The 26,825-nt window shown below is 38.9% G+C and overlaps 3 protein-coding genes and 1 non-coding gene across 6 annotated transcripts; 3 read left to right on the forward strand and 1 right to left on the reverse strand.

Annotated features, from left to right (window-relative positions):
- The first annotated feature begins 549 nt into the window (after positions 1-549).
- Positions 550-7,303, forward strand: cyp24a1 (cytochrome P450, family 24, subfamily A, polypeptide 1). Its single transcript, XM_084929375.1, has 12 exons — positions 550-994; positions 1,136-1,326; positions 1,453-1,546; positions 1,628-1,721; positions 2,179-2,270; positions 2,632-2,743; positions 3,591-3,736; positions 4,830-4,996; positions 5,717-5,795; positions 6,008-6,205; positions 6,305-6,416; positions 6,794-7,303. Exons 1-11 carry the CDS (start codon positions 737-739, stop codon positions 6,413-6,415), a joined length of 1,542 nt encoding a protein of 513 aa, XP_084785501.1. The 5' UTR covers positions 550-736; the 3' UTR covers position 6,416; positions 6,794-7,303.
- A 1,715-nt stretch (positions 7,304-9,018) lies between these two features.
- On the reverse strand, positions 9,019-9,091 carry trnat-ugu (transfer RNA threonine (anticodon UGU)). The gene has a single exon. It is a non-coding gene; the product is annotated as a tRNA-Thr (tRNA).
- Positions 9,092-10,220: 1,129 nt separating this feature from the next.
- Positions 10,221-22,052, forward strand: LOC146387625 (nuclear factor of activated T-cells, cytoplasmic 2-like). The gene is made up of 10 exons (XM_084929376.1): positions 10,221-10,539; positions 11,587-12,541; positions 12,686-12,857; positions 13,402-13,604; positions 14,277-14,449; positions 14,807-14,947; positions 17,266-17,321; positions 17,592-17,724; positions 19,081-19,734; positions 21,155-22,052. The coding sequence occupies exons 1-10, from the start codon at positions 10,419-10,421 to the stop codon at positions 21,199-21,201; spliced, it is 2,655 nt and encodes an 884-aa protein (XP_084785502.1). The 5' UTR covers positions 10,221-10,418; the 3' UTR covers positions 21,202-22,052.
- A 532-nt stretch (positions 22,053-22,584) lies between these two features.
- On the forward strand, positions 22,585-25,945 carry manbal (mannosidase beta like). Of its 3 annotated transcripts, none has more exons than XM_084929377.1 (3): positions 22,585-22,743; positions 23,080-23,267; positions 25,479-25,945. In XM_084929377.1, the coding sequence occupies exons 2-3, from the start codon at positions 23,118-23,120 to the stop codon at positions 25,587-25,589; spliced, it is 261 nt and encodes an 86-aa protein (XP_084785503.1). In that variant the 5' UTR covers positions 22,585-22,743; positions 23,080-23,117; the 3' UTR covers positions 25,590-25,945. The 3 variants fall into 3 exon arrangements, with proteins under 3 accessions (XP_084785503.1, XP_084785504.1, XP_084785505.1); XM_084929378.1 differs by having other exon boundaries at positions 22,585-22,728; positions 23,084-23,267; XM_084929379.1 differs by lacking the exon at positions 22,585-22,743 and adding an exon at positions 22,768-22,862.
- Positions 25,946-26,825: the final 880 nt, after the last annotated feature.

The following is a 26,825-nucleotide window of genomic DNA, read 5'->3' on the forward strand; positions in this document are numbered from 1 at the left end:
AAGAAAAACAGACTGTAAAAAGTCTGACTTTGATTTTGATCATCAGAGGCTACAGAACGATCTGGAAGTGTACGAATTAAATGTTATTTCTCAGCGGGCGACCATGGATGCAGGGACTTTTACATTTCCTGCAATAACAACTCCAATTCAGCGCTCCTGTTAATTGGACTGTATAAACTACCCCGTATAATTAGTACAATAAACGGTCCAAAAAAGCACTTTAAATGCCCACTTACCCCCACCACCCCTTTACCTCTCCACAAAGAACACACACTCCAAAACACCAACAAAGCAAACACACAAGCTGCAATCGGTCAAATATTTGCCCGGTGCAGAAGTGTGGCAGTAGTATTTGCTTTGCTAGAGTTTCGGTTCTTCCAATCACGGGTCGCTGTGAAACAGGTTCAAGCGAACCGCGTCACCTCAGTGGCCTGTGTGTTTATTTATAAAGCGGGGGTGGGGGGGGGTCAGGGCACTTCCTCGGTCTATCTGGGGTCATACGATCCTCTCAACTTGGATCCATAAATGAATGGCGGGCTCGACGGCCACACCATGCAGGACCGGCCCCTGATTGGTTCCGTGCACGGCAGGAATGAACACTCTCAGGGTATATATAATGCGGTATGGAGTAACACTTTTCCAAGAAACTAGAACAACCTCTAGGTAATGAAAAAGGAGCTGCTGTTAAACATCGGAGTACTAACTGAGTAAAAAATAAATAAATACAAAGTTGAGGATGAGGGCGCAAATCCAAAAAGTTCCTCAGATAGTTGAGCTGCTGAAGAAGAAGTCTGTCGGGCTGCAGCACTTCAAGCCAACATCCTCAGTGTGCGTGCTGGAGGAGAAGGATGCTGCGGAGGCTGCACCGTGTCCTCATGCTGCATTCAGAGCGCACAGTTTGGACGAGATCCCGGGACCCACCAACTGGCCCCTGGTAGGCAGTCTGTTTGAACTCCTGAGAAAAGGCGGTTTGACGAGGCAACATGAGGCATTGGTACAGTATTATCATATGTCATCATATAACCATAAACATTCCAAGTGTTTTTTAATCTATTAAAATGTGACCAAAACAGATGTAATCACTTTTTGTTTTCCATGACATTTTATAACTACTTGAATCTTTTTTTTTTTTCAGGTTGATTATCATAAGAAGTTCGGAAAGATATTCCGGATGAAGCTGGGGTCTTTCGAGTCTGTGCACATTGGCGCACCTTGCTTGTTGGAGGCGCTTTATAGGAAGGAGGCAAATTACCCTCAGAGGCTGGAAATCAAACCCTGGAAAGCATACAGAGACCTGAGAGACGAGGCGTACGGACTCCTAATTCTGTAAGTGGTCTTTCGATTTCTCCCTTATTGGTGCCTAAAATGGCAATAACCCACCAGGAGGCAGACTGAGGCGTAAGTAGAAGCACAAATGTTTTAAATTAAAACGCACTTACTTTTGTTTTGCAGGGAAGGAAAGGACTGGCAGAGAGTGAGGAGCGCATTTCAGCAGAAACTCATGAAACCGACAGAAGTGGTGAAGCTCGATGGCAAAATAAACGAGGTAAGACTCTGTTACATAAAGAATATATGCTTTTACTTCTTAGAGTGATCGATGACTGACACTTTCTGCTTGTAAAAACAGGTGTTGGTGGACTTCGTTGGCAGAATTGGAAACATCAGCAACAACGGGAAGATTGAAGACTTGTACTTCGAATTGAATAAATGGTCGTTTGAGAGTAAGTTCACTATTTTTGATTACTCGTTAAAGCTACAACTGGGATTTTTATTACAGCATAGATTGAGATTTCTCGATTAACCGTCTAATACAGAAAAGGTGGAAATTGAAACTCTTTAAAGAATCAGGTGTTACCTTTAAACGGTTTTAAAACCAGATAATTTACAGATAATACATTCAAGGTCGGTTAAGGCAAATAAAAAGCGCGAAAACTCTGGTAAATGAAGTGAAACTGGGCTTCAAAATGAATCATTATAAAACCGAAAAAAAAAACCTAATTATATCTTTGGCTTTCAACCATGTTATTTATAGAAGCAATATTTTGCTATGATGTTTTCTGTCACCTGTAATGTTAAAAAGATAATCATAAACTAAAAGGATTTTGAGACATTGCAGACCTGTACAAAGTAAAAATCTGGTATTCTGAATCTCACTTTTTGCTCTTTTTCACCTCACAGCCATTTGTCTCGTCCTTTATGGGAAGAGATTTGGTCTTCTGCAAGAGAAGGTCAACGAGGAAGCCATGAACTTCATCACAGCTGTGAAAACAGTGAGTATAGGAGCACTGTGACTTGTAAGAGGGGACAGTTGTAGGACTGAAGCTGGCTCTCTCTGTGAGCCTATGGAAACCTCACAGTTCATCAGGTTCACCAAGTGATGCAGCAGTTCAGTGACTAACACTCTCACTGGGATTTTCTGGGGCAAACCAATACCGTTAACAGATAATAAAAATATGCTTACAAAGGTCTCAGGGTAATGGGGGCAACAGTATAGAAAAAGCTTTGAAAACAATTGAATCAGAGACTTTCAGCACGAGTGACGATGGATTACATCAGACTCCCAATCCTTTTCTCTCTGACTCTGTCTTTTCTTGTCGCTCTGTTTTTTCTTGTCGCTCTGTTTCTCTGTAGATGATGAGCACCTTTGGCATGATGATGGTTACACCAGTAGAGCTCCACAAGAGCCTCAACACCAAAACATGGCAGGACCACACCGCAGCATGGGACCGCATTTTCAGCACAGGTGCGAGTTTATGCCTTGCCACAAAATTAAAAAATTAAGATTCCCCCGCCTGCAGTAATTACTGTCATAGGGTACTGTTTGTCTCCACTCATCTGTAATGTTTGCACTTGTCTGAGCTCAGTTCCAGTAAGAACATCAATAGGAAAATACAGACGAGGGTGGGTGGGTGGCAGTGAGATCTGAACTGTGTGCCAGTGTTTTGTGTACTTGGCGCTCTGGTACTCAGTGTTGTAGTAAACTGCATGACCCATGAGGGAGAAATATGCCAAATATTTGTTGTAGCAGAAGGTAGTGGCATACAGTGATAAAGAAGATTATGCTGCTTCAACCTCTTACAAATATTCACACATAACCACTTATTGTACCAACAATTGATGTTTTTATGTGTTTTCAGTACAGCACCAAAATATCTTGTCTTTAATATATGTCTTTCAGTCAGACAAGTTAGATTATGGATAGCATTTTATGAAAGGATAAAAAACAACTGACACACTTTCAGAAAACAGTAACGAAGAATAGCCCGAAAACAAAAACAAAAAAAGTTATTCTTTGTTTTATGTATAAATAACTTTGTATGTACTTCACATGTATTCCTTACATCTAGAGTTACAATTAAAGAGGCCTGACAGTTAGCCTTTAATATGTGAGATTTCAAACCAGCACAAAAGCCAACAGAGCTCCAAGAGCAAACAATCTTTTTTTTTACCATTTTGCCTGAAAGCACCTGAGAACATGACAGAAAAAATAAAGTAACAACCAAAAACCAACTTTTCAAGTGCAAACAAAACACATGAGATTTGACTTTAAAATGAGCATGTTTACATCATGACTGTTTTTGTTCCCTCAGCCAAAGTCTACATTGACAAGAAGCTGAAGAGGAACGCAACCAGAGCTCCTGATGATTTGATCGGTGACATCTTACACCAGAGCAGCCTTTCAAAAAAGGAGCTGTACGCGGCCATCACCGAGCTGCAGATTGGAGGAGTTGAGACAGTGAGTAACATTTTACACTACAAACATATGCATTTAATTCTCATTGAGATAGTTAAAATCATGGACATCGCTCTCCTATTTGTCTGGTCATTACAGCCACTCAGCTTAGTATGAAAACCAACGCTAACATTCTGTCCAACAAACATAAATACATACCGACATCTCTAAAACTCAATAATTAACACATTATTTCTTATAAATTTGATTGAAAAAAAAACACAGCTAACAGTTAACTAGAAATTCTGACTTCTGAAAGCCTTTCTGACAGCTGACATTAGCCGGTAGAATCTACCTTTCAAGCAACTAAGAACTGGTAGCGTAACTGTAGTTTTATAACTGGCCACACAGTGGCGCTACTTAATGTCCGCCAAGTTTAGTCCTGGTATTCTTTTTAACAATCGGGCCCCCTGGTGGTGTCACCCAGACACAACAATTTTATTTGTAACAATCCTTTTTTATTATGTAAATGGATGTAGTCTTCTATCAACCTCTTCAGTGAATCTGTAGTCGCCAGAATTTTTCTTTTACATCACACTTTTATATTCAGCTCAGCTTAGTTCTCACCACATGGTGGCAAAAGTGCTGCTGAAGTCCTTTGACTGGCTTTAACAGTCACACAGATTAGTGATTTGTTGATCAAGCTGGCCACTTCTACCCATTTTTAATGGCTGCTAGATGCAGAAGGCAAAGAAACATAATGCTGTGGCGCTTTAAAGCCATTTCTGTCTATTGCAGCTTTTTGTTTAGTCACACTTTACTAAACAAAAAACTGCAAGCTGCACTTTAACAGAACAAGTATGAGTTTGCTTTTTTAATTTCAACCTTTCACCTACTTTCCTTCAAGTGGTTAAAGAAAAAAAACTTTGTAAACTCTAAAACAAAAAGGTGCTGCAGTTTCAGTCCTTCAAAAGCGGAAAATTAATGTAGTAGATGTAACTGAGGAGCCAAAACATTCCATAGCTCCTTTCAGGACCCCACTGATGAATGCACTTAGTGTAGCTGCCTCACTTAGAGACATCTCCTCGCTACCTCCTTATTCCAATCTCTGTCTCTCTCGCTCCTCCCTCTCTGTCTTGCTGTTTACGTTTCTCAGACCGCCAATAGCATGTTGTGGTTTATTTTCAACCTGTCACGAAACCCCAGCGCCCAGAAGAAGCTGCTGCAGGAGATCAGAGAGATCGTGCCTCCCGACCAGGATCCAAGTGGAGAGCACATCAAGAATATGCCCTACCTCAAGGCCTGCCTCAAAGAGTCTATGAGGTACATTAACACTGATGGTTATATTATGAGCAGCGGTGTAGTATCTAATCTTCCTCTCTGAAAAGTGCCAACCATACTCTGTTAATACAATTAAATACATTTAGAAATCCAAACGATACACCAGTTTAACTATAGACTGGTTAAATTTAAATGTAGTTATAGAAAAATCTTTTTCTTTAATAGGAGTTTGGTGCAAGAGTCACACAAACAAAACAAATACTACAAATACAAATAATCTCCATTTCCTATTAAATGAATGAATTAGACACCAGTTAAACAATCAGTTTTGTTTTGTTTTTCCTAAGCAGTCATCGGTTGTAAATCAGACTTAAATCATAATTTTGGCTCGTACTACAGAGAGATTAAGAATGAAAACTCACACGCATGACTGCCTCAGAAACAAGCTCTGTGAGATGTGGTGGCATGACCAGCAACAACCAGCTTAAAGTCTACCATGTGGTCACATTTAAGTTGTTTCCTAGCCCTTGTAGGTTCTCCTTCGGTCTCCTTTTGAAGTCACAAGTTGTCTAACATTTCATTTAAGTCCACCAACATAACCACATCACCCATGGAATGTACTGTACAAGCCCCCCAACTGGAGATTATATCTCACCTTATTTCACCCTGTGAACAATGCCAGAATACTGCTTATACACACTGTAGTATGAGTATGGTCACTGTGTCATAATCTCACATGTATTTTTGGTCTAATTCCTACAGGTTATCACCATCAGTTCCATTCACCAGCAGAACCCTGGACAAAGACACTGTGTTGGGGTATTATGCTATTCCCAAAGGAGTAAGTGGCTTAGACAGTAGTCGTCATACACCTGACATAAGCAGATTACATTCTTGTGAAAATTTACATTTGACTGATGTCTAAATGAGTTTTTTTTAGAAAGAAAATCTGTTCATGTTCTCAGGCTTTAGTCTCATTATCTACTATACTGCTTCGTTCATCTGTAAAATAGGGACAAAACCAAAAACTTATACTTTTTCCTCCATTCACAGACAGTGTTGATGATTAACAGCCATGCACTGGGCTCCAACGAAGAGTACTTTGATGATGGCAAGCAGTTCAAACCTGAGCGCTGGCTGCGGGAGAACAACACCATCAACCCCTTTGCCCACGTTCCTTTCGGTATTGGAAAGAGGATGTGCATCGGCAGACGGCTGGCAGAGCTGCAGCTGCAACTGGCCATGTGCTGGGTACGATCAGTGACTAAAACATAAGTGGTTAGCTCAAGATGGTCCTCAACAAATGCCATTATTTGAACAGTTGTTGATTTTTGCTTGTCTTTCTTACAGCTGGTCAGAGACTATGAGATTGTGGCAACAGATAATGAGCCGCTTGACGTCATCCATTCAGGCCTTTTGGTTCCCAATAGAGAATTGCCTGTTGCCTTCATCAGGAGATGAAGTAAGAACAGTTTTAAATTTCTAGACTGTTTAGGAATTAGTCAAGATGAAAGTGGCACAAACATTCCCTAAATTACTCTGGCTGGCTACTGTTTGTAGCTTTATTTTAACAGTCTTATGCAGAGCCTGTTTGGACACTAATCTATGTTATTCTGGGAAGCTACAATTTCCAGATGTCCCCTAAATGCCTCACTTGCAGGCAGTGAGTTGCAGCCAGAACAAACAGAAACACACATGTTGAGATTCAGAGATGTAGACATGATATCATACTTTACATCTAAGTTAGACAACTGTAACTATGAATCTGCCAAATTATATTTTTATTTCCATTTCCATCAAGTTCAGAAGAGCCCTAATTGATCTTTTCTTCCCTTCCAGGCTCTAAATTCAGCTCTTCCGGACTGAGCGACAGAAAGGTGATAACTTTGTTGCTTGTCCCAATGGTCCAGTGACTCCCTGCATTGCTGCTCTGTAAATAAAATACAAAACAACAATTATTATAACTCTAATCTTACCACAAATACCTCAGACATATTTAAAACTATGACTGTTAATGACTGACCAAAGTACCAGTTGTTATGTATAAAGTGAATATTGTACCAAGGCAGCTGTCCTCAAATCTTCGATCTCAGACATGTAGAATGTAGTCCAAGTATTTTGTTATGCTTTTTATTGTGTATGTGTATGTGTATATATATATCAATATATATCAATATATATCAATATATATATATATTGATATATGGGTTATGTTTTATGTTTTATTGTATATATAAGCACAATTATAATATTGCAAGATTGTACATCGTTTTTTGAAGAGACATATTTTATTCATGAAAACAAATGTATCAAATAAATATATCTTTAAACACGCCTTTCTGTGTGGAGTTTACATGTTTTTTGTTTCTCCCACCTTGCAAAGATTCGCTTTTTAGGCAAAGCAGTAATTCACAGCTGTGAACATGAAAATGAAATCACTTTCAGCTGGTTAAAAGTTTAGTGAGTTATGGTGAATTTTATAACTCCATAAACATGCATTAAGAGACAATAATATAGCATCTGCACTGAAGCACAAGATTTAACATCAAGGTCAAGAAGCTAATAAAAAAGTGTGTTTGTGACAGTAAATATGTTTGCTTTTACTGAGTGGTACAAGTACATAGCAGTGTCTCACATATCCTTTGTTTACACTTTGTAAAGTAAAAGTTAGGTAATAGTAGGCAATGGACCAAACCACTATGAGGTACATGAGGGGGAGTGCATCTTTCAAAACTAACAACACTTATTGTTTTTCACCCTTTTGCTCCGCCCCTGCCATTAAAATGATGGATTCCTCAAATGCACAATGTGAAAAACATGTTACACAATCCCACAGTCTGACGTTTCTGTGGGATTTCTAGTGTTATGAAAGTAAATTATGAAATTATAACTGAACTTAATAATTATAATAAAAGATCAAGTGAAGTGATTTAAGCACTGTTTTAGTCCCTGTTCCCCCCCCTCACTGTTTTTAAGTATTTCAGATGGGTTAAACAAAGACAGAATGAGCTTACCTATGCAGGGATCAATAACAATAAAAAAAAACAACGCTTAATCAACAATCAATCAATAAACAAAGCCCTGAAGTAACATCAGATTTTCAGTATTACACCGCAAGATCTTCAGTTTAATAAAATTAAATAAAGATCCTGGACTTACATATCCTGTGTTGTACTCAGTGCATTTATTTGACAGATCTGCTTAGTTTTCAGGTCAATGTTTGACATAAAACAAAGTACAAAGCACTCTTAAAAATGAAAATAGTTTTTGGTTTGGCAGCTCCTCAGTAAAAACCTCCATCTTGTCAGGTCTTTTATCACTTTATGAGTCTTGAGCAGCTTCAGCAAAGCCTGATGACGAACTTCCCTTGTAGAACTCCCAGGTGGTTTCATTTTAAATAACTACTTAAAGTACAAAATATGTAAAACTACTTAATATTTCACACATATGCACACAGGAAAAAAACCCCAATCCATTATCAATCATCCCTCGTGATCCCTCGTTTTGGCTCGTGATCTCATACATTACATACACACTTACACTACTTTTTGTAAATACTTTTTACTCGAGAATAAGGATCTGAGTTCATATTCCACCGATTGCTGGGACTAGAAATCTCCTGTGAGGACGCTTTCTGGACTGAGAAGGCTGATTACAGGAGGAGTTTCTTACATAAAAAACAATCTATACACATCGCTTCACTTTTTGATTAATTATTTTCACAAGTGCCATGTGCGCAAAGAACTTAGCTGTGACCTCAGGTGATTTCGATATGTAAACCTGAAATGGTTACTCTGCTCAACAGCAATTATGAACAGTCTCAGTACTCAGGAGAACTGATGGAAGTAGAATACCTTAAAAAAAACAAAATCTTACTTTCTTTATGTAATTTTCATGACAATTTTTTCTATAAATCTCTGCATGTAAAGTAAAATACAATATTTCTGTGACTGAGTGTAGCATTAAAAATTCCCAAGAGGTTATGTTTCTTCCTGAGATTGGTTTAAATGACACATATTAACTACTTATGTAAACAATTCACATAACATAAATTTCACATGTGCAGGCCCTAGTGAGGATCGAACTCACGACCCCTGGTTTACAAGACCAGTGCTCTAACCACTGAGCTATAGAGCCCGGACATGCGTGCTGAGGCACATAAAACTTGATATAAGAGAGGCATATGAGCAACTAATCGCTATGAAACACAAGACGGCTTTAGATTCTTCCTTTCATATTCATGTTTTTTAACGCCCTTGGCTCTGTATGATGTCATGGAGGAGGAGGAGGTTCCTTATATGGTCATCTCCGGCACACGGCTCTGGCTGGGGGAAAAAAAAACAGCCCCACCCACCTGCTGCTCAAAGCCTCTGCTTGGGAAGCTTAAAGGAAAGAAGGGCACGTGGATGAACTGACGGTCAAAATAAGATAAAGAAGGATTGTTCTGATTTTTATTTATATGTGAATGATAAAGTACTTTAGGGGAGTGTAAGACTAGAATTTACGAGCTAGAAATGAGCTTAATGAATGAGAGAAACCTTGTATCGAGTAAAGTGTGAATTGTGGTTGCTAAATGTTCACCTGCTTTATAACAGGAAGTAGAGCTGTCAAAACCACAACTACAGTAAGTTTATGTCAAAGTGCAGCAATCAATATATTTACGAACGTCTAAAAGTCAAGTTGAGTTAACTTGAACAGCAATTTAAAAAAAAAAAGGGTGTTGGCGGTAATTGTGCAACACGGCCACCTACTGACCAGAGATTGTAAGTACGATTTTATTGGGGCTAGGACATGGAGAATCGTCTAATTTTCACAGATTTCTCCAACAAAAAATATCGATATGTGATTTCATATTACACATATTTGATAGTAGCTGCACATAAGAACAAAAACAGGTAGAGTTAAAAGAGGTGTGTCAGTCGTAAATTTTATGGTGCCCAGTTGAATAAAATCTTTTGTCTCCGAAAAAAAGATAACTAGGTCGAATACGAAGGAATAAAAGGTGCATTTAAGAAAAGAAAAATGTGTAAAAAAGAATCCGACTTTTATAATTTGATATCAGCAGACGTTATAGATTTTATATCTTAGAAAAAAAAATCAGCCTACCTAACTTAGACAGGAAGAGATGAGGCCTGTGTTTTGGAAGTTGCGCACACTCACACTCTCAGTCACACACACACCCACACCCACACACACACAAACACAGGTTTGCACCTCCTGCCTGCTTGTCATCATCAGCAGTGACAGGAAGCGTCTGACACCGCTCGTTTTTTTCACCTCGCTCAGTTAGATGCTTTATTTGCGCAGTTACTAATGTTTTGAACGCATCTGTGAAGTACTGTAACTTCGTCCGTTGCGTTAATTATCCACGCTGAGCCTTAATTAAAGTGACGATTTATTTGAGCAAAAGCTATTACAACAGTTACGTTCGTCGGGATTTAAACCTGTTTATTCCGAGCTGGAGATGACTTCTGGAGGTTTGGGGCTCACCGAGGGCCTGGGCCAAGACATAAACCAGGAGGAGTTAGACTTTTCGGACCTTTTTCTGTATAATCAACCTGATTTTTCTGTTGGCTGTGATAAAGGTGTGTATACATAAATTGCATATGCATTTTTCCAAACATAGTATCTTATTATTTATTTATTTTTTAAAGGCATTTCATGATCTTATTGCCGCTAAGACCACGTTTTCTCAGCTGAGGATGCGTCTGTAACTACTGTGTTGTGTTTTATTTTTATGAAAATTTAGCTCCCAGACCTTGACATTATACACTGATCGATAATCATCATCCTTTTGTTTTTAATCTAAGATCAAGAGGGCTTCCAAGACCCTTTTTTCTATTTTTGAATGGAAAGTAAACAGGAGTGCAACAGATTATAGTTAAGTAGATTCAAAATTAAGCGATCCTCATAGTACCATGAATGGTTTGGGGTTTTTTTGGAATATGTATCTGCAAGCCTCTTCATTTTTGGCATCCTGACTAAAACCAACACTTGTTCAGTATGATAGTAATAGCTTTACTGGGGAGAGGAAACGCAAAACCAGCTCTCGCATCCCCAACATTGGCATATTCTCAATTTATAGATTTTTATTAAGAGAAAATGTTGTTCAAGCATGTTTTAGGTAAAAAAAAAAAAAAAAAAAAAAACTTTAAAGGGAACCGATTATGTTCATTTTCAGCTCCATATCTTTATTTTTGGACTCAACTAGAGTAGCTTTGCATGATTAGGAAAATTAAAAAAAATATATTATTCACAAAATAATCGTGTTTTACTTTATATTCTGCCTTCATGCAGCGCCTTGCTTCATCTTCTTTCTGAAATTAGGTGTTTTAGTGTCTCTTCCTTTAATGCCAACTTTTTCTGAGTTGCTGTCCCAAACAAAGTGTTTAAAACCGAAAAGCGGTTAGGCTCTGTGCTGAAGCCAGAGCCATGTACTTGAGGTGACCATATTAATCATTAATCTGCTCGCATGGATATCATATAGATGCAAGGATGAAAAAAGTGTGTTACTTCATATTTGAAACACTGACTATCTTTAAGTCCACTTTAAGTTACCACATGGTAATAGCAATATTGTAGTAATCTGATATTCTGACCTGTGTGCTAAAATGTGTCCCTTCTTTGATCAGTGACAGATGACACTGGTGGTCTCCTTGACAATGACAGTCAGCCTCCTCTACTGGTGGTCCAGCCTCAAGATGCATACATCTCCACCTCTAACCCACCAATTTCTAACCAGGACACCTCCTCTCACAGCACCAACGCAGGAAACCTATCAGGAGCTGTGTTTGACACCATGGGGCTGACATCACGAGTCGGTATCCCTGCTCCCAGCCCCAGGATTGAGATCACTCCATCTGGTGACTCTCTCAGTTCACAAACCCTAGAACCAAGTCCTGCCTCTAAAGCCCGGGGATCCTACAGAGAGTGTGTTAGCCCTGCCAGCAGTAATTCTTCCACTGGCTGGGGAGCAGATACTTACTCTCCCTTGGCATCTCCATGTGTGTCGCCATCTAATGTAGGCAGCTGTGGTATGGGCTTGAATCCCTTGGACCTCTGCTCAAGCCTACAGGGCATCCATACGTCCTCTAACCACTCCTCTCCAGGAGCCTCACCTCGAAACAGCATCACGGATGAGACCTATCTCCAACCACAGAATCGTTCTGCTTCACCACTCCCCCATCAGCGTTCCCGGTCTGTCTCGCCGCAGCGAGGCAAACGCTTCTACGGTCAGACCCACTCTAGTCAGGAGGGCACTCCTGTCAAGCAGCGCTCCCGGAGTCCTAGCCCCATCCCATCACCCCACGATCAGCAGGGGTCCTACTACTTGCACCAATACCAGGCTCAAGCTGAGTTTCACCCTCAAGTTCAGACCGCAACCTCTGGCCTGGATGAGATTCTGAATAGCAGTCCAGGAAGGGCCAAAATACAGGACTGTGTATATGGCGAGGGTTACGACTGGGCTATTGAGCAAGAAAAGATGAGTAGGGGTGGAGCTGAGATCAAACCTGAGACCTTCTACATGCTCCCAACTGTGTGGCCTCCTTCTCATTCACTCCATCATAGTGGACGATCCGCATTCAGGTGTTATGTTTGTCTTAATTTATCACTTACAAGAAATATGTGTCGTTTTTAATGAGTTTTAATAAGCTCGGGTACTATGGTACAAGGTTCGTTTTGATTTTTTAAATCTAAACTTCTCTTTTTTGAACTCTTTCGTTCTTCCAGTGGTCTCGCCTTGGCTCCACTTCCATCTTTAGAGTGGTCATTGCCCAGTCAGACGGGCCAGTATGAGCTACTGATCCAACAACAGCCCAGATCGCATCACAGAGCTCACTATGAGACTGAGGGCAGCCGAGGAGCTGTCAAGACACCAAATGGAGGGCACCCGGAGGTTCAGGTGTGGGGATTCATATGTAGATACAAGAAAGGAGAGGAAACGAACGCGTGGTTGTTGTACCAGAGAGAGGGAGTGGGAGATTGTAAATGTTGGGGTGATATTTCCTGATAAACGTCTTTGTGTAAAGCTGATACTCATGCAAATATAGAAACAGTCCCATAACATGTCAGTGCTTCCACAATGCATGTGTGATTATTTAGACATGCATTGATTCAATCTGCCCAAATAAACACAGTTATAATTACAAATCAAGAACCCACAAAAAGAGCGTATAAATGTCAGTGCATGGTGTCCTTTATTTACTGTTTCTGGAAAGTAAAAAAATGGGCCTCCATTACCAGTTTTCCCAGTCATGCTACACAAATGGATTATGCAAAGCAGTGTTCTGGCTTTACCAGTTTGCATGTGAATTCTTTCCCACAGACACAAGAGATTTATTGTGTGGTGTAAATGTTTTCTCAAAAGGCATGGACTTTTATGATCTCAAAGTTAATTTAGTTCAGTATGAAGCATACATTTTAACTGCCCTTGTTGCTGTCACCAGCTCCGTGGCTACCAAGGCACATCCGCACTGGCGCTGCAGGTCTTCATTGGAACAGCCGATGAGAGGCTTCTGAAACCCCACGCCTTCTACCAGGTCCACCGCATCACCGGGAAGACCGTCACCACACCCAGCATGGAGAGGATGATCAACGGCACTAAAGTGTTGGAGATCCCTCTGGAGCCAAAGAGCCACATGAGAGTTGTGTGAGTAAGACTAATGCCAAGGGGATTCTCAATCATACGTCACAAATGCCTAGAGTATGGTCAACATTTCACCACAAGTCGTTCACATGTGACCTTGTGTTTTTCAACCAAGAGAGACCACTGAGGTGATTTAGCACTATAAGGCTCAGAGTGGAGATACAGCAACCTGAGTCGTCACATGTTTTCTTTTGATTTTCCACTGTGCTAAATCTTTAAATACTACAAGCTATAGCTGCTCATCACAACCACAAGGTTTTCATCTTTTTCCCTCCAAAAATGTTGCTGCTGCTGACAACTGATACATAAAACACACCACTTCCTGTGTGCCAGAGAGTTTTTCCAAGAAAGACCTAGCAAACTCTGGGTGTTTGCAGCAGCAACCAAAAATGGTTTGATGAACGTGACATATGATGAGTCACAACAGCAAATAGCAAACAAAATCAAAGAAGTTTCTTTTTCCATGAAAATGCCAGAGATCACTACTTTGGCTGCTTTGAAAAAAAATGAGCTTTTTACTGACTGAATATTTGAAATAGCAGAGATTGCATCAGTTAAATGTGAAAAAAGACAGTCTGGGTGGACTGTGAAGAAAATCAAGTTTTTTATAAATAAGACGGAAATATCATTGTGAGCACTGATTTTATGTCATATTTCTTCTCTTTCATGATAAAGGATTGACTGCGTTGGAATCTTGAAGCTGAGAAATGCTGACATTGAACTAAGAAATGGAGAGACTGATATTGGACGAAAAAACACACGCGTGCGCTTGGTCTTTCGCGTCCATATTCCTCAACCTGGAGGCCAGCCCGTGTCTCTTCAAGTGGCCTCTCATCCTATTGAATGCTGTAAGAAGTATTTTATTGCATATGAGCGTTTTCTTTCTTTCTGCTTGATCATGAGAGTCACTGTAGACCCTAAAGCTTTGTCGGCTGCTCTGTATTTTTGTATTTACATTCTTTCTCATTAGCTTTTGGTGGTTGATGTTAGCAAATGTTGGCAAACATGTTGGTTTATATTATTTAACATTGCCACATAACTGCCACTTGTAGATGTATTGCTGACTGCTCAGAAAAAAGGTACTAGCCTTAATGTGAATGTTCTTCAGTCTATAATGGTCAATAGTGCAACTGCCTTGGATCTGATCCCACTATACAGTATACTTTAGTGTTACAATGACAATAAAGCTGCTCATGTTTTCACAGCTCAGCGTTCAGCTCAGGAGCTCCCTGCAGTCGAGAGGCAGGACCTGGACCAGTGCTCTGTACTCGGTGGTCAACAAATGGTCCTTACTGGACAGAATTTTACATCTGACTCAAAGGTGATATTCTCGGAGAAGACACAAGGTGAGGAGTATTTTTTTTTAATCACAAATGTCTGTCTTTGGTGGAATGAATCTTCTAAGGTCTTCTTTGAAAGCTACTGTAGAAGAGCCACTCAAAGATTGTATTGGTAGATTGTAAAGAGTAGATGTGGCCCCTGTGCTACACTGCACATTGTTTACTGAAGGGGAGCTTGAGCCAGCAATTACCACATGTAGCCAGTTAGCATCAATGCTTAACAATTTTGTTATTTTGTTGTTGTTATTATTATTATTATTATTCATTTATTTATTTTACCTGTATTTATACAGGTTATCCCATTGATAGTCAATGTCTCATTTACAAGAGAGAGACGTGTTACATAATGTTTAAATGGGTGACTAACAATTGGTATGGTACTTATGACTTTATTTTATTTCCCCTGTAAATTTTTAACATTTAAACAAAGAGGTCTATAGGGACTAACTTGTTTTTGCAGCCACGCTCAAAGGAACTTCAGTTTTAGGCTAAGAGGTTGAAGCCCTCATATGTGATATTATGGTACTTCACAGTTTAAAGACTCAGAAAGAAACAAAAAAAATCTCAGTAAAGCTCATCAAAACATATTTCTGTTGTTAATCGCTGATCTTTAAAACGTGCCAGCACAGCCACTCAAAGAAAAGCTCAAACTTGAGTTTACAAAGCCTAATGTTGGTGGTAGTAGTCCATACCCTTTGTAATTACTGTAAAAACACACAAATAACACGGGAATTTTATTTAAAATGCAGAATTATTCCCAAGCTAAGACAAAAGTGCCAAAAACTGCAATTCCTCAAGTGGTGCCTTCGAGGCATGTTTTATGTAACCCACTTTAAGTATTATATGTGTTATTAAGGGCAAAAAAAATATGGAGGAGACAAAGAAGCAAATTGGATTGTCTACAAAGCATAAAAGTATAAAAAGCACAAACTACTAATTACTAACTTTATTACTTAGATAAATTCAATATTAATAGCTCTGAGCTAAAACAAAATGAAAAAGATGCACATTAGTACAGTTATAATGGGTTTAATGATACACCTTGTTAGCCAAACATGTTAGCCTTGGCTGCTAACTTTCACTGTATCCTCTTGTTCAAATATAGTCCCTTATAGTTACAAAAAAAATTAAAAAATTAGTGAGGCCAGAACAACAAACTGAAAGTTTACAAACTAATGTGTGGCATCACTGTGGCTATTTCTATCTTTTATCTACAGTCCATAATTATGTAATTAAAGGGTTGTTGACATGTGTGTTCACTTGTGATTTCAAACTTTTTTTCAGATTTTTTTTTTTTGAGGATTTAAAATTGAGCCTGTGTTGGTCTCCCAGTATCCCACTTGCGTGTGTCCATGTACACATGCAGTATTTGTATTTTTAGATTATTTGCATATCACCCAGGATAACTCAACGTTCAGTGACGCACTTCTTCCTCCAGCCCCCACATCTACCTTTGATAAAATTAACCATTAACTTAAACATTTACTGTTTTGCTGGCAGTAGCAACTTTTATTTACTTCTAAATGGAAATTTCTCACCTCGTCACTGCTTGTTCTGCCCACACAAAATTGTATGGTTACATAGTTTGAGAGAAGAAGGATGGGTACAACTGAAAGCATGTAAAGCCTCCTTGTTGCTTGGCGTGGGGTTTTATGCAACAGGATGTGGTTAGACAGACTGATAAAGACTCAGACCCAGAGCAGAGGCTTTGTGTTTTTCACTGTGTGGGTAGAAAGAAGAAACAGCAGGTAAAAACTTTAGATGGGAATGAAACACTAAACCAGACATAAAAGAGAACCCTGTTTTCCACTGTCTGTGACAAATGTGCTTACTGTACTGTTAATTAAAGTCCTGACATATCATCTGATTGCTTGCATTACTGTTTCCAGCTGATTAAACTTGTAGAAATTGTTTGGTTTTTTGCTACATTTTTGGTTTCTACAGGATTCTTTGCCACTTCACCACCACATATAATTTTGTGGCAAAAAATAAAACTACTCTCAGCAGCTTGTGAGCCTGTAGTAAGATGAGTAAGATGGTAGCAATATCTGCCAGCCACCTCCAAAGCCATAAAATAGTCCAGCACATAAACCACAGCTCTTTTGAATGAAGCAAATCAAATATAAAATGCTATTTACTGAGCTTTAGAGTCTTAGTGATGCAGTCAGCAAACCAAGAGTAGACCAAGCTGTTTAGCCCTTATGCTAAATTAAGCTGTGCTAAAAAACAAACAAACAAAAAACAACAACAAAAAAAACCCAGATAACATGTATTTTCCAAAATGGGACTCAAACCTGCAAAAACTGTATTCCTTTTAATTTCAGATGGACAGCAGATCTGGGAAGTGGAGGCCACTGTGGACAGAGATAAAACTCAAGCTGTAAGTTAACTTCCCTTTTACTGACACATAAGCTATGATGCACATTTTGTAAGATGCATGCTAAAGTCATTTGTCTGGTAACTGTACATGCTTACACGTGCTCAAAACAGAAATCAAAATGTAAAGCCTGTGTCTTCAGTTTTGAGTACATGAATGTGCTAATCGCATATCATCATATCATAAAAGTGTTATTTCTTGTACTAATTTTGATCTGACAGGTAGAGATTTGTGCCAGCTGACTCGTGACCTTTTTTCACATTCTATCAATAGAACATGCTGTTTGTTGAAGTCCCTCCATATCGAGACCGGAGCATTTGCCAGCCGGCCAAAGTCAACTTCTGTGTCATCAATGGGAAAAAGAAACGCAGTCAGCCTCAGCACTTCGTCTACACTCCTATGATAGGTGTATATCTCTTAGTCATCTCAGCTCTGTTATTACGGAGAAAACAGGCGTACCTCCTATGTTTGAGAAATAGGAAGGTGATTCAAGTGTCAGCATTTCCCAGCCTGGATTTGAATTTGAATTTGAATGTCAGCACTGGAAATCTTATTATTACCTTGTCAGCATAACGTAACCCTGCATGTGAAGTAAAATACTATATTAATCCCATTTTGGGGAAATTCTTCTGTTACAGCTGTTGAAATAACATTAATAATAGTAATCTGTCAGATATCTTTCTGCGGGAGAGATATTTTGTATTATAGCACTACATAACTTGTGCTAGCAAATAATGACAAAAAAAACACCATAAGAAAAACATAAACTGACTTTGATGTTGCTAAAAGAGGCAAATGTGTGCTAAGTCATCCATCAGCGATGAGAAAAAGCAAAAGAAAAGTTACAGGAAATTGCAAAATGTTAGTTAGATTAAATCTGACAGTTCTAAAATTTTAACCCCAAAAGTAGATTAATGCAGTTACAAACTTCTGATATAACACTCCTGTTCTGCAGTTTTATCAGAAATCAGAAGTTAATCAGTTATAGCAGCACGCTGACACTGCAGCCACAACAGAGACTGCGTAGGGGTTGGGGGCAAATCTTACTTCTTCTCAAAGGGAAAAATTGTTTTCCTTTTTAACGCCTACATGTGATACCCGCATTACAGCGCCGACATACTCTGGCTAATTTCAAAAAAAGGCTTTTAGTTTATTGGTTTATATATATATATAGATATATATTTATAGCTTTTAGGTGAAGTGAGGCAAGATTATTAAGGAGTAGAGAAAGAAGCGTAACATCATTGCAGCTGACAATTTAAAGCCATTTCAATCTACACTGATTTATACTCCGGCCACTGGTTATGAAACCTACATGTGTTTACTATCACCAGACCTCCTAAAGATGACTGGAGATGCAATGACTTGTTTCTTTAGGTCACATAATCACTGAAATAACTCGAGAGCTTCTAAATACGCTGGCATTAATGTTCCTTTTGTAAATATCTTCTTCCCATTTTATACTAGCTGAGTTGCTGTGACATTTCAGTTAATATACTTTTTTTAAAGTCTCAAGAGAACAGTTTCCAGTAAACTTGGTTTCACCTTGTCTAACAACACAATACCTGCAAAAACTACTGGCATTTACATCATCCCTATGTTTACTCTGTAAATAGGAAAGTAAGTACTAATCAGCAAATGTTAGCGTGCTAACATGCAAAGTAAGATGACTGTGGCTGTTTGTTTATACTGGTCTAGTGACAGACCTGCATTGTTCTCTCACTCTCTGAAAAATCTAATAATAATTGTTTTTATTTTTCAGCCATCAAAGCAGAACCACTGGATGACTACCAGCTGAATTCTTATGGCTATTCAAATAATCAGTCTCTCTCTGGCATGTCAATGAAGTCACTGTACCATCCCCTGGAGCAAGACAACAACCTTCAAGCCTTGAATGTTTCCTCAGCACTTTACCATCTAACCACTGTAGACCCCCGAGCCCACATGTTAACCCCAGATCAACTGGATGATCAACCAGTCTATTACCAGTCAAGACCTGGCACTCTGGTCAACAACCCAGTGCTGTACCACACTGGGAATCAGCGTTACAGCAACTGCAGTAGCGCTCTACTAGGTGGTTCCCCAATGGCTCCGCATCCAGCCTCTGCTCCCAGCCAGTGTGTCAGTGCCAGAACCCCTGTGCCCAAATTGGGTGAAGGTCCTCAGGTTGGTGATTCGTTTGACCCTTATTCAATGTCAAGGAATCATGGTTACATGCAGACAGCACTACCACTAGGAAAGTCTCCACCTCTGAGATACATTCAAAGTCAAGTCCAGGCAAAGGTTGGAAGCCGGGTGGACACAGGTGGGCAGCCTCTGGCCCAGATCGCCCCTGCTAGAGGAAACCATGAGGAACGAGCTCCAGAGAAAATCATGATCAAACAAGAGAACCTCAGTTATGCCTATCTGGAGGATGGTGAGTATAATGTTATGTACTGTTTGAATGCTTGAATGCTTGAAGTCCTCCTGACATTTTTTCCACCATGGAATTATGGCTGACAGTTTTTTTTAACCTTTCCATCAAGAATTCCCGCTTCACCCAGGAATGTTGGCAAGGTTTAATCCTTTCTGAATCTTTATATATGTAGTTTTTTTGTTTGTTTGTTTGTTTGTTTGTTTGTTTTTAACATATTTGCGCACAGATAAGTCAGCCATACTTTGGGAAGGGACTGAACAAAAATGTTTGCTGTTATTGTGTTTATAAATTTAATGATCCTTTGTCATGAGGATAAGCTTTTCACCCCCACCTCCAAGTGTAACCACTGTGATGTAAACACATTATTAAAAAAGTGCATTCAAGGTGCAACAGTTAGGTGAAATACTGAAGCCTTGTGTTTGTGGTCCAATTTGCAGTGCATACAAGCATATTGCAACTGTATGCTTGCAAATCCTGCGTTGTGGTTTTCTTTAGGGCCTTTCTCTCCACTTTCCTGTCTCTTTCAGTCTTACTTTCACTGTCTCATTTCACACACTCATGCAAGCACACACGCTTGTTAAAGTATCACGGGCTCACTTGAAACTTGGTATGACCCAAAGCACTTTCCTTAGAGTTTTTGCTGTGTTTGTAGATAATGAATGGGGAAACAAGCAGCGGCACTGCTTTGAAGCAACCTGACCTGCTTTGCTGTGGAAGAGTGTTTATGTTTACACATCCGTAGTTGAGGGAAGATACAGGAAGTACATGGTACAGGCAAATACATGCGGATACATTTACATCCATGGTTAAAAAAATAAATAAAAACACTTTGTTCTTGTCTCTGATGTAGACTTTACATTTGGATGTTGTTTCTATCAGAAGTAAGGATGTAACATCCTGAAATCATTGATAAGTGTCGATAAACCCATGTTGCGTAACAGAGAGATCTAGTGGACGTAAGTATAACTGCAGCCATGCAAAGTCACGATTAGACTGATTTATGCTTAAAATTAGAACATTTTTGGGGAGGACTGATGGCTGAGGCCTCCAGAGTGCAAACCACGACCCACAACATCCTTTCAAGTTCAAGTCTAGTTGAGGTCTTTTGTTGTATTTCCCACAACTCCCCATCCTTTCATGTTATTCTCTACTATCGACCTTTAATAAAAGCATAAACTGCCCAAAAAAGTCTGACTATGGCAACACCTGGTGGTGGGATCAAATAAGGCACTTAAGGTCTTCTCACCCTTCAGATCAAACTTGAGGTTTTAAGAATTTAAATCTTTGCAACTGGGCTTTAAAAATACAAAAAAATATATATAATCTGCTTAGCATTTAAGAATAATAGAAATAAGCAGCTCAACTTGCATTTTTGCTGCAAATATGAAAGTTCTTAATCCCTCTTTTCAATGTTTTCCAGTGAATGACATCATAAGAAGAGACATGAGAGGCCACAATGGAGAGTGATCATGCTGCTCTGAAGCCACTCAAAGTTTAAGCATAATCTGTAGACATCAAGAACAAGAACAATAAATCTTCAGTAACTGTAATTTAAGCGAAACGATAGAGACTGATCCGTTATATACCATATTTCTGTACAACTTTGAAGGGTCAGCTCCATTTTGTTATCATATATTTCAGCCTTAGTAACAATACTGGATCATATATTCATTATACTCTTTTATTTTAACTTGTTTAACTTCTCTCTGTTTATACAGTTGTAAAATTGCTCTTTGTAAGCTTGTAGAAAATGTTTTATATTAAACAAATTCTTTGTATATGAATCATTGTGTTTGAGTGTTGACTTACTGACTGTAATCATTTTGTTACATATAGGAAGCAGAAGGAACTAAATAATAAATGTGTACCTTTTTTAAGTAATAGAAAATACACAGCACTGTGCAAAAGCCTTGAGCTAGCCCTCATTTCTATATATTTTTGTAGGAAAATGAGAAATAGGTGAATTTATTGAAGCATACAAACATAAATGTAAATACAGTATATAAGGCAAAAACAGAGGTTGCACAGTTCTAATCAGCTTGAAAGAAAGTCAATATTTGGTATGATCACTTTTTTTCCTCAACACAGACTGAACTCTCTTAGGCAGCTTTCTTGTAATTTCTTTAATTAGTCTTCAGGAAAAGTTCTCCAGGCTCCTTGAGTGGCATCTTTTACTGCCTTTTGTTTCATTCTCTGCAAAGATAATTTCAAGCTGAATGTTTAAAATATTGTTTTAGATTTATTTCGGGTTTAATTATTCCATTATTTGATTGTAAACAGGAAAGCTATTTTGCAATGTAGGTGGCAGCAATTAAAATTTATTAAAAGCATTTTGCATCTGAACTCACGTATTAATATCATGACTCACATTTTGACTGTCTCCTTTTTACAGAAGTAAATAAGGAGAAACCTGATGACATAAAACGGTTTTAATAACCGTTGCAATAGAAAGAGGGAGAGAAAATATTGGCGGTAATTATCTTGAGTAGCAACACCTATTAACTTTTACGCTTCATCTTTGAGGCGAGGCTGTAAAATATTTAGTGGGTGAAAACATCTCGAGTTTTTTGGATGGAAACTTATTTCCTGTAAAGCAGTGGCTCTAAAACAGCCATGCATCATCGCTGGTGAAGCACAGAAACTCTGCTTGGAGAAAAAAAGAAGCGCTTGCCACCTTGATGACATTTATTTCACCAAATTTATCTTTGATTTTTTTGTCTTTTCAATTTATTTATTGTTCACTGTGGATAAAATCTCGCCGCAAGGATTAAAAATATGAAAAATAAAATAAAATAAATAAAAACTCTTCTCCACGAACGTTAGAGGGTGTTGTTTTCAAGCCAATTCTCTATCGGAGCGGAAGGAGATGGCGGATTTATGATGTCATTTCCGACAAGTGATTTATTTTCTCTCCCTTTGTGAACTACTTTAGCTTTTTTACGTTAGAAGAGCTGACTTTGGTGTTTGCATTCCTGTAGCGGTAAAACGAGGCAAGTACTTCCATCACTGGTGAGCTTTTTTCCCCCACTTTCCGCTCTCGAACACTGTCTTGCCAAAGTGCTTCGCTACATTGTAACGCTGTGAGTGTGTGGTACCTAGGCGTATCCACAATAAAGTAAATATATAAAGTAAGCATGAAATGCGTTTATGTTTTAGTCCGTTTGAGTACAGTGGAGCAGAGTGTCTGTTTTATTCACATTTTTAAGAGAGTCTGTTTAAAAAGTGGCCGCTATGAGGCAGAGTAACATCTCAACACATAATCTCTCTTTTTTTTTTTAATGCACCCTGTCGTCACTTAATGGTTAACATGTCTTTCTTCTACCGTTGCTCACGTTGATTTCACAGGCAGGTCACCGGAGGAAGCGTAACAGAGCAGGGTCATCATGTCTGCAGAACTGGACTTGTCCACTCCAGAGATCCCTGAGCCTACCCTGCTAGAAAGCATACTGCGCTATGGGTTGTTTCTCGGTGCTATCTTTCAGCTTATTTGCATCCTGGCTGTCATCTTCCCTTCATCCAAGGGCCACGAACAGGTGGGTCTTATAGAGAGGTGTGCTTGCCCATCCTGAGGGGTGTACTGTGAAGGAAGTTCTGCAGTGTCAGGCTTTCTTTGTGTTATCTGAGTATCACTAGAGCAGTTATCCACCGGCTTTGGTAACTGTGGTTTTCTGTTAACATGAAAACCCAACATTTCTGAAATCGTGATCATCAACCACTCTCTGTGGTCAAAATAAATGTATGCGTCATCTCCAGTTATGTTTATTTTACTGCTCTGTGTGGTTTTGTTGCTACAGTTTATTTCAGCTGCACAATCCAGCTGTGAGGCTTTTGGTGCATGTAAATGCTACGCACGGCTAAGACTCTCCTGCAACCTAATAAAAGGGACAATGAATTCACTTCAGTTTGCCGCCAAAGTGAAAGTAAAATTACTGACTGAGTAGGTAGTTTTAGTGATAAATAGCCAACAAAAAGAACCAATTGATTTTCTAATCTGTGTTTTAGTAGCTGCAGTTCCTTCAGTGTAAAAGCAGTAGATTAGGACCAAATATTAAAAAAACATTCATAAACTGTATACATGCAAATTCTCATGACTCACAATGGTTTATAACAATGTTAAAAGAGAGCCATCTTCATCACACTGAACACTCTGACATTAAGTTTAACAGAGCTCGGTAACCCATTGATCTCTGCATACTCCTCCCCTCTGGTTTAGCTTGGGGTAAGGTTGGTTTCATTGAGCATCACAGGAAGGATGTGAATAAGTCTGGGCTCAGGTGAAACAGAGAAGGATGCACAAATCAATAGAACTGAAGCACAATGCAGACAGTTAAGTCAAATTGTCACTGTACACCATATGCCCATCCTGATGTTTTTCTTCTCTTGCATGAGCACCCAACAACTGTTATTCTCGGTTGTTACACACAATATTATTTTTTTCTTCTTAGAATGACAGTATGAGTTTGAGGGGGTAAAAATGGTAGGTGTATTAGAAATACATTAGGAAATGTCTACAATTGCATGCGCATTTGTTACATCACAGTTAACTTATTCTATTTCCATTTTTAAGGAGATATTAATGTGTAATCATCAACCTAATTTACACTTTTTAGGCTATTTTACTCTGCTTTAGAGTGATATATGGTATAGAGGCTGTGCTGTAACACCACACAGATACATCATATGTCTTTTATTATGTCACAGAAGAGTTTAATTGATTACATTATGGTTTCCAATGAGTTAAACACATTAACGTAGTTATACTATGGAACAGCTAATGTTAACATTAGAATACTGAAAGTAAAATCATTTATTTTTTATTATATTTTGCCTGTCACATTTAGAAGTTGATCTAAAAAGAAATACAGAGAAACTGGGCACCACTTAGCAAGTGTAGTGCTGAGTCTCTTGTTTTAGAAAGGCTGTGAAGATGGGGCTACTTTCACAATCCCCATAATAACAACTGTCAGGAGAGATTATTTATAGACAAGAGCAATTAAATCCACTGTCAAATTACTCTATTTTCAGGCATCATTATCAGATGCACTGATTACTCTCCACAGTATGTCGCCATTTCATCTTTTTTACAGCAGCCTGCTGTTGTTCCTACCCACCAGAACAATGGGAAAGATTACACTCACAGAAACTAGGCTGGCAGAAAATACAAAGTGCTGAAAAATGTCAGTTTCTTTTGTCTGCTGTGTACAGTATTTGTCTGGGAATTTCATTCAACTGTCCGTTAAACTGCAATAGTTTAATGTAGAGATGGAAAACTGCAAACTGTATAAACAGCATTGAAAATGTATACTTACCCCATGTGGGTAAGAAGTCAAATTAAACGCACTCTTTATGACAAGTTTAACATGGGGGAAAAATGATGAATAAAATGACATTAGCATTATATTTACTAGTTATACATGAATCAACTGGCTGTCAGTATGTAAAGTAACCTAAATAGCCTCTAACTTGTGAGTTACATCCTTCTTTCAGCTGCTCCAGGGTTCGGCACCCTGGTGATCTGCCTCCATCTCCTCTATTCTGACCACTGGCCACTGCACTGTACAATGTCCATTGCTTTTACTTCTATGCAGTATGTTGTTGTGGATATTTGCATTATTTTATTAAAGTTAGGATTGTGAAATGCTGGACTTTTATCACTATATTTCCATTTTTAAGTGAGTGCTAAGGACAAATGAAAAGACTGTTCCTTTGGAGGTTGTTCAGGGTGCTCTGTGTTTGCTCTGCAGGAGGAAGCCGAGTCCACTGACGTAAAGGCTGCTGAACAGATAAAGAAACCTAAAGGACCAACACCTCAGCCTCGACAGAAACCAAAGAAAGAGAGCAAAAAGAAGCGATAAATATCTGTGTGCATTTCTGCGTGCGCGCGTGTGTGTATTACCTTGAGAATGTGTGTGTTGGGTCATTGCCAACGTTATAAGAATTTCGTTATTACAAGTATAAGCACTAATTTACAACAATTAAAAAAAAATAAAGATGTGTGTTGAATTTGAGGCACAAGAAAAGGACCAACTACATCCTGTTCAACACATTACAAAAACAGCTCATTATCATGGTGCTTACCAACAGTTTATTTAGTTACACACCGTATTTCATTGGTTGTGTTTGTTATACATTTTCTTTTGTAACAATTGAATATCATTAGTTGAATTGTGTGTTAATAACAAGGCAGAAATAAATGTGTTCTGCAGCCATCCACCTTAGCAGTTTACAGTAATTGCCAAATCTCAGTTTCAGATTTTTGCTAATCGTTGATGCCCTCAGAAAGCCATTTGGTCGGGATGTTTATTACCTCGTTTAGATCCATTTAGCATTTTATTAAAGCGGTAGTATTGCACATATTTTACATGAACTGTCTTGTATAAAGTCTTGATTTTAATCCAAGTATTCCAGACAAATTCTGGCCATCTTGATGCGCATCTCGGCAGTTATTTTTAAATTAATTTTCATTTCAAAGGTTACTGGGACATAAGATTTTCACGTATAGAGTTACCAGTGAAATTAAAAAGCTTTTGGGAATTCTACTTCCACTGTCAGCTATTGCAGAGTTCCGAGGGTTCTATGAGCGACATGGGCCTACATTATAATATCTCTGCTTGAATATATCTTATTTGTCAAGGTAGTTGACTGTGTCATTGAAAAGAGTACTGGGATTGTACGCTTTATTTTAAGTACACCAAGTAGTCTCCTTGAAGTAGTTTCAGTTCTCCGCTTCAACTACTGGAAACTTGATGCGGGAGTGTGGGAGAGGATATCAGCTGATGGATGATAAACACCGCTGAACGCCGACCGCGTTCCGGTATCACTGCACCAGCAAAAACTTACCATTAGGGAAGTGTGTGTCGCTTAGCAACCAATTTTCCCAGTCGGCTGAATGGAGCTTTTCAGCAAACGAGAGACGTAAACATACAGGGCACGCGCGTCGTGTCTTATTACCTTTATTACAAGAATGTTTTCAGTCGTGACTAATAAAAAGATATTAGGAAAACCCAAACGGGGGGGGGGGGGGGGGGTGTTTGTGTCAACGCCGCGGCGAATTTAACAACCGGCGTCGAGTTACGCAAGGTGACGTGGTG

The sequence above is a fragment of the Perissodus microlepis genome, chromosome 5, assembly GCF_051167445.1.
Source record: "Perissodus microlepis isolate ML-2025 ecotype Zambia chromosome 5, ASM5116744v1, whole genome shotgun sequence".
Classification (NCBI taxonomy): domain Eukaryota; kingdom Metazoa; phylum Chordata; class Actinopteri; order Cichliformes; family Cichlidae; genus Perissodus; species Perissodus microlepis.

Bases quoted from the DNA above. Each gene is read 5' to 3' on its own strand.
- manbal (XM_084929377.1), top strand. From the start codon at position 23,118: ATGTCTGCAGAACTGGACTTGTCCACTCCAGAGATCCCTGAGCCTACC. The intron at 23,268-25,478 runs GTGGGTCTTATA...TTTGCTCTGCAG, and splicing joins CATCCAAGGGCCACGAACAG to GAGGAAGCCGAGTCCACTGA.
- cyp24a1 (XM_084929375.1), top strand. From the start codon at position 737: ATGAGGGCGCAAATCCAAAAAGTTCCTCAGATAGTTGAGCTGCTGAAG. The intron at 1,327-1,452 runs GTAAGTGGTCTT...TTTGTTTTGCAG, and splicing joins GCGTACGGACTCCTAATTCT to GGAAGGAAAGGACTGGCAGA. The intron at 3,737-4,829 runs GTGAGTAACATT...TACGTTTCTCAG, and splicing joins AGATTGGAGGAGTTGAGACA to ACCGCCAATAGCATGTTGTG.
- LOC146387625 (XM_084929376.1), top strand. From the start codon at position 10,419: ATGACTTCTGGAGGTTTGGGGCTCACCGAGGGCCTGGGCCAAGACATA. The intron at 14,948-17,265 runs GTGAGGAGTATT...TTTTAATTTCAG, and splicing joins ATTCTCGGAGAAGACACAAG to ATGGACAGCAGATCTGGGAA. The intron at 17,322-17,591 runs GTAAGTTAACTT...TTCTATCAATAG, and splicing joins ACAGAGATAAAACTCAAGCT to AACATGCTGTTTGTTGAAGT.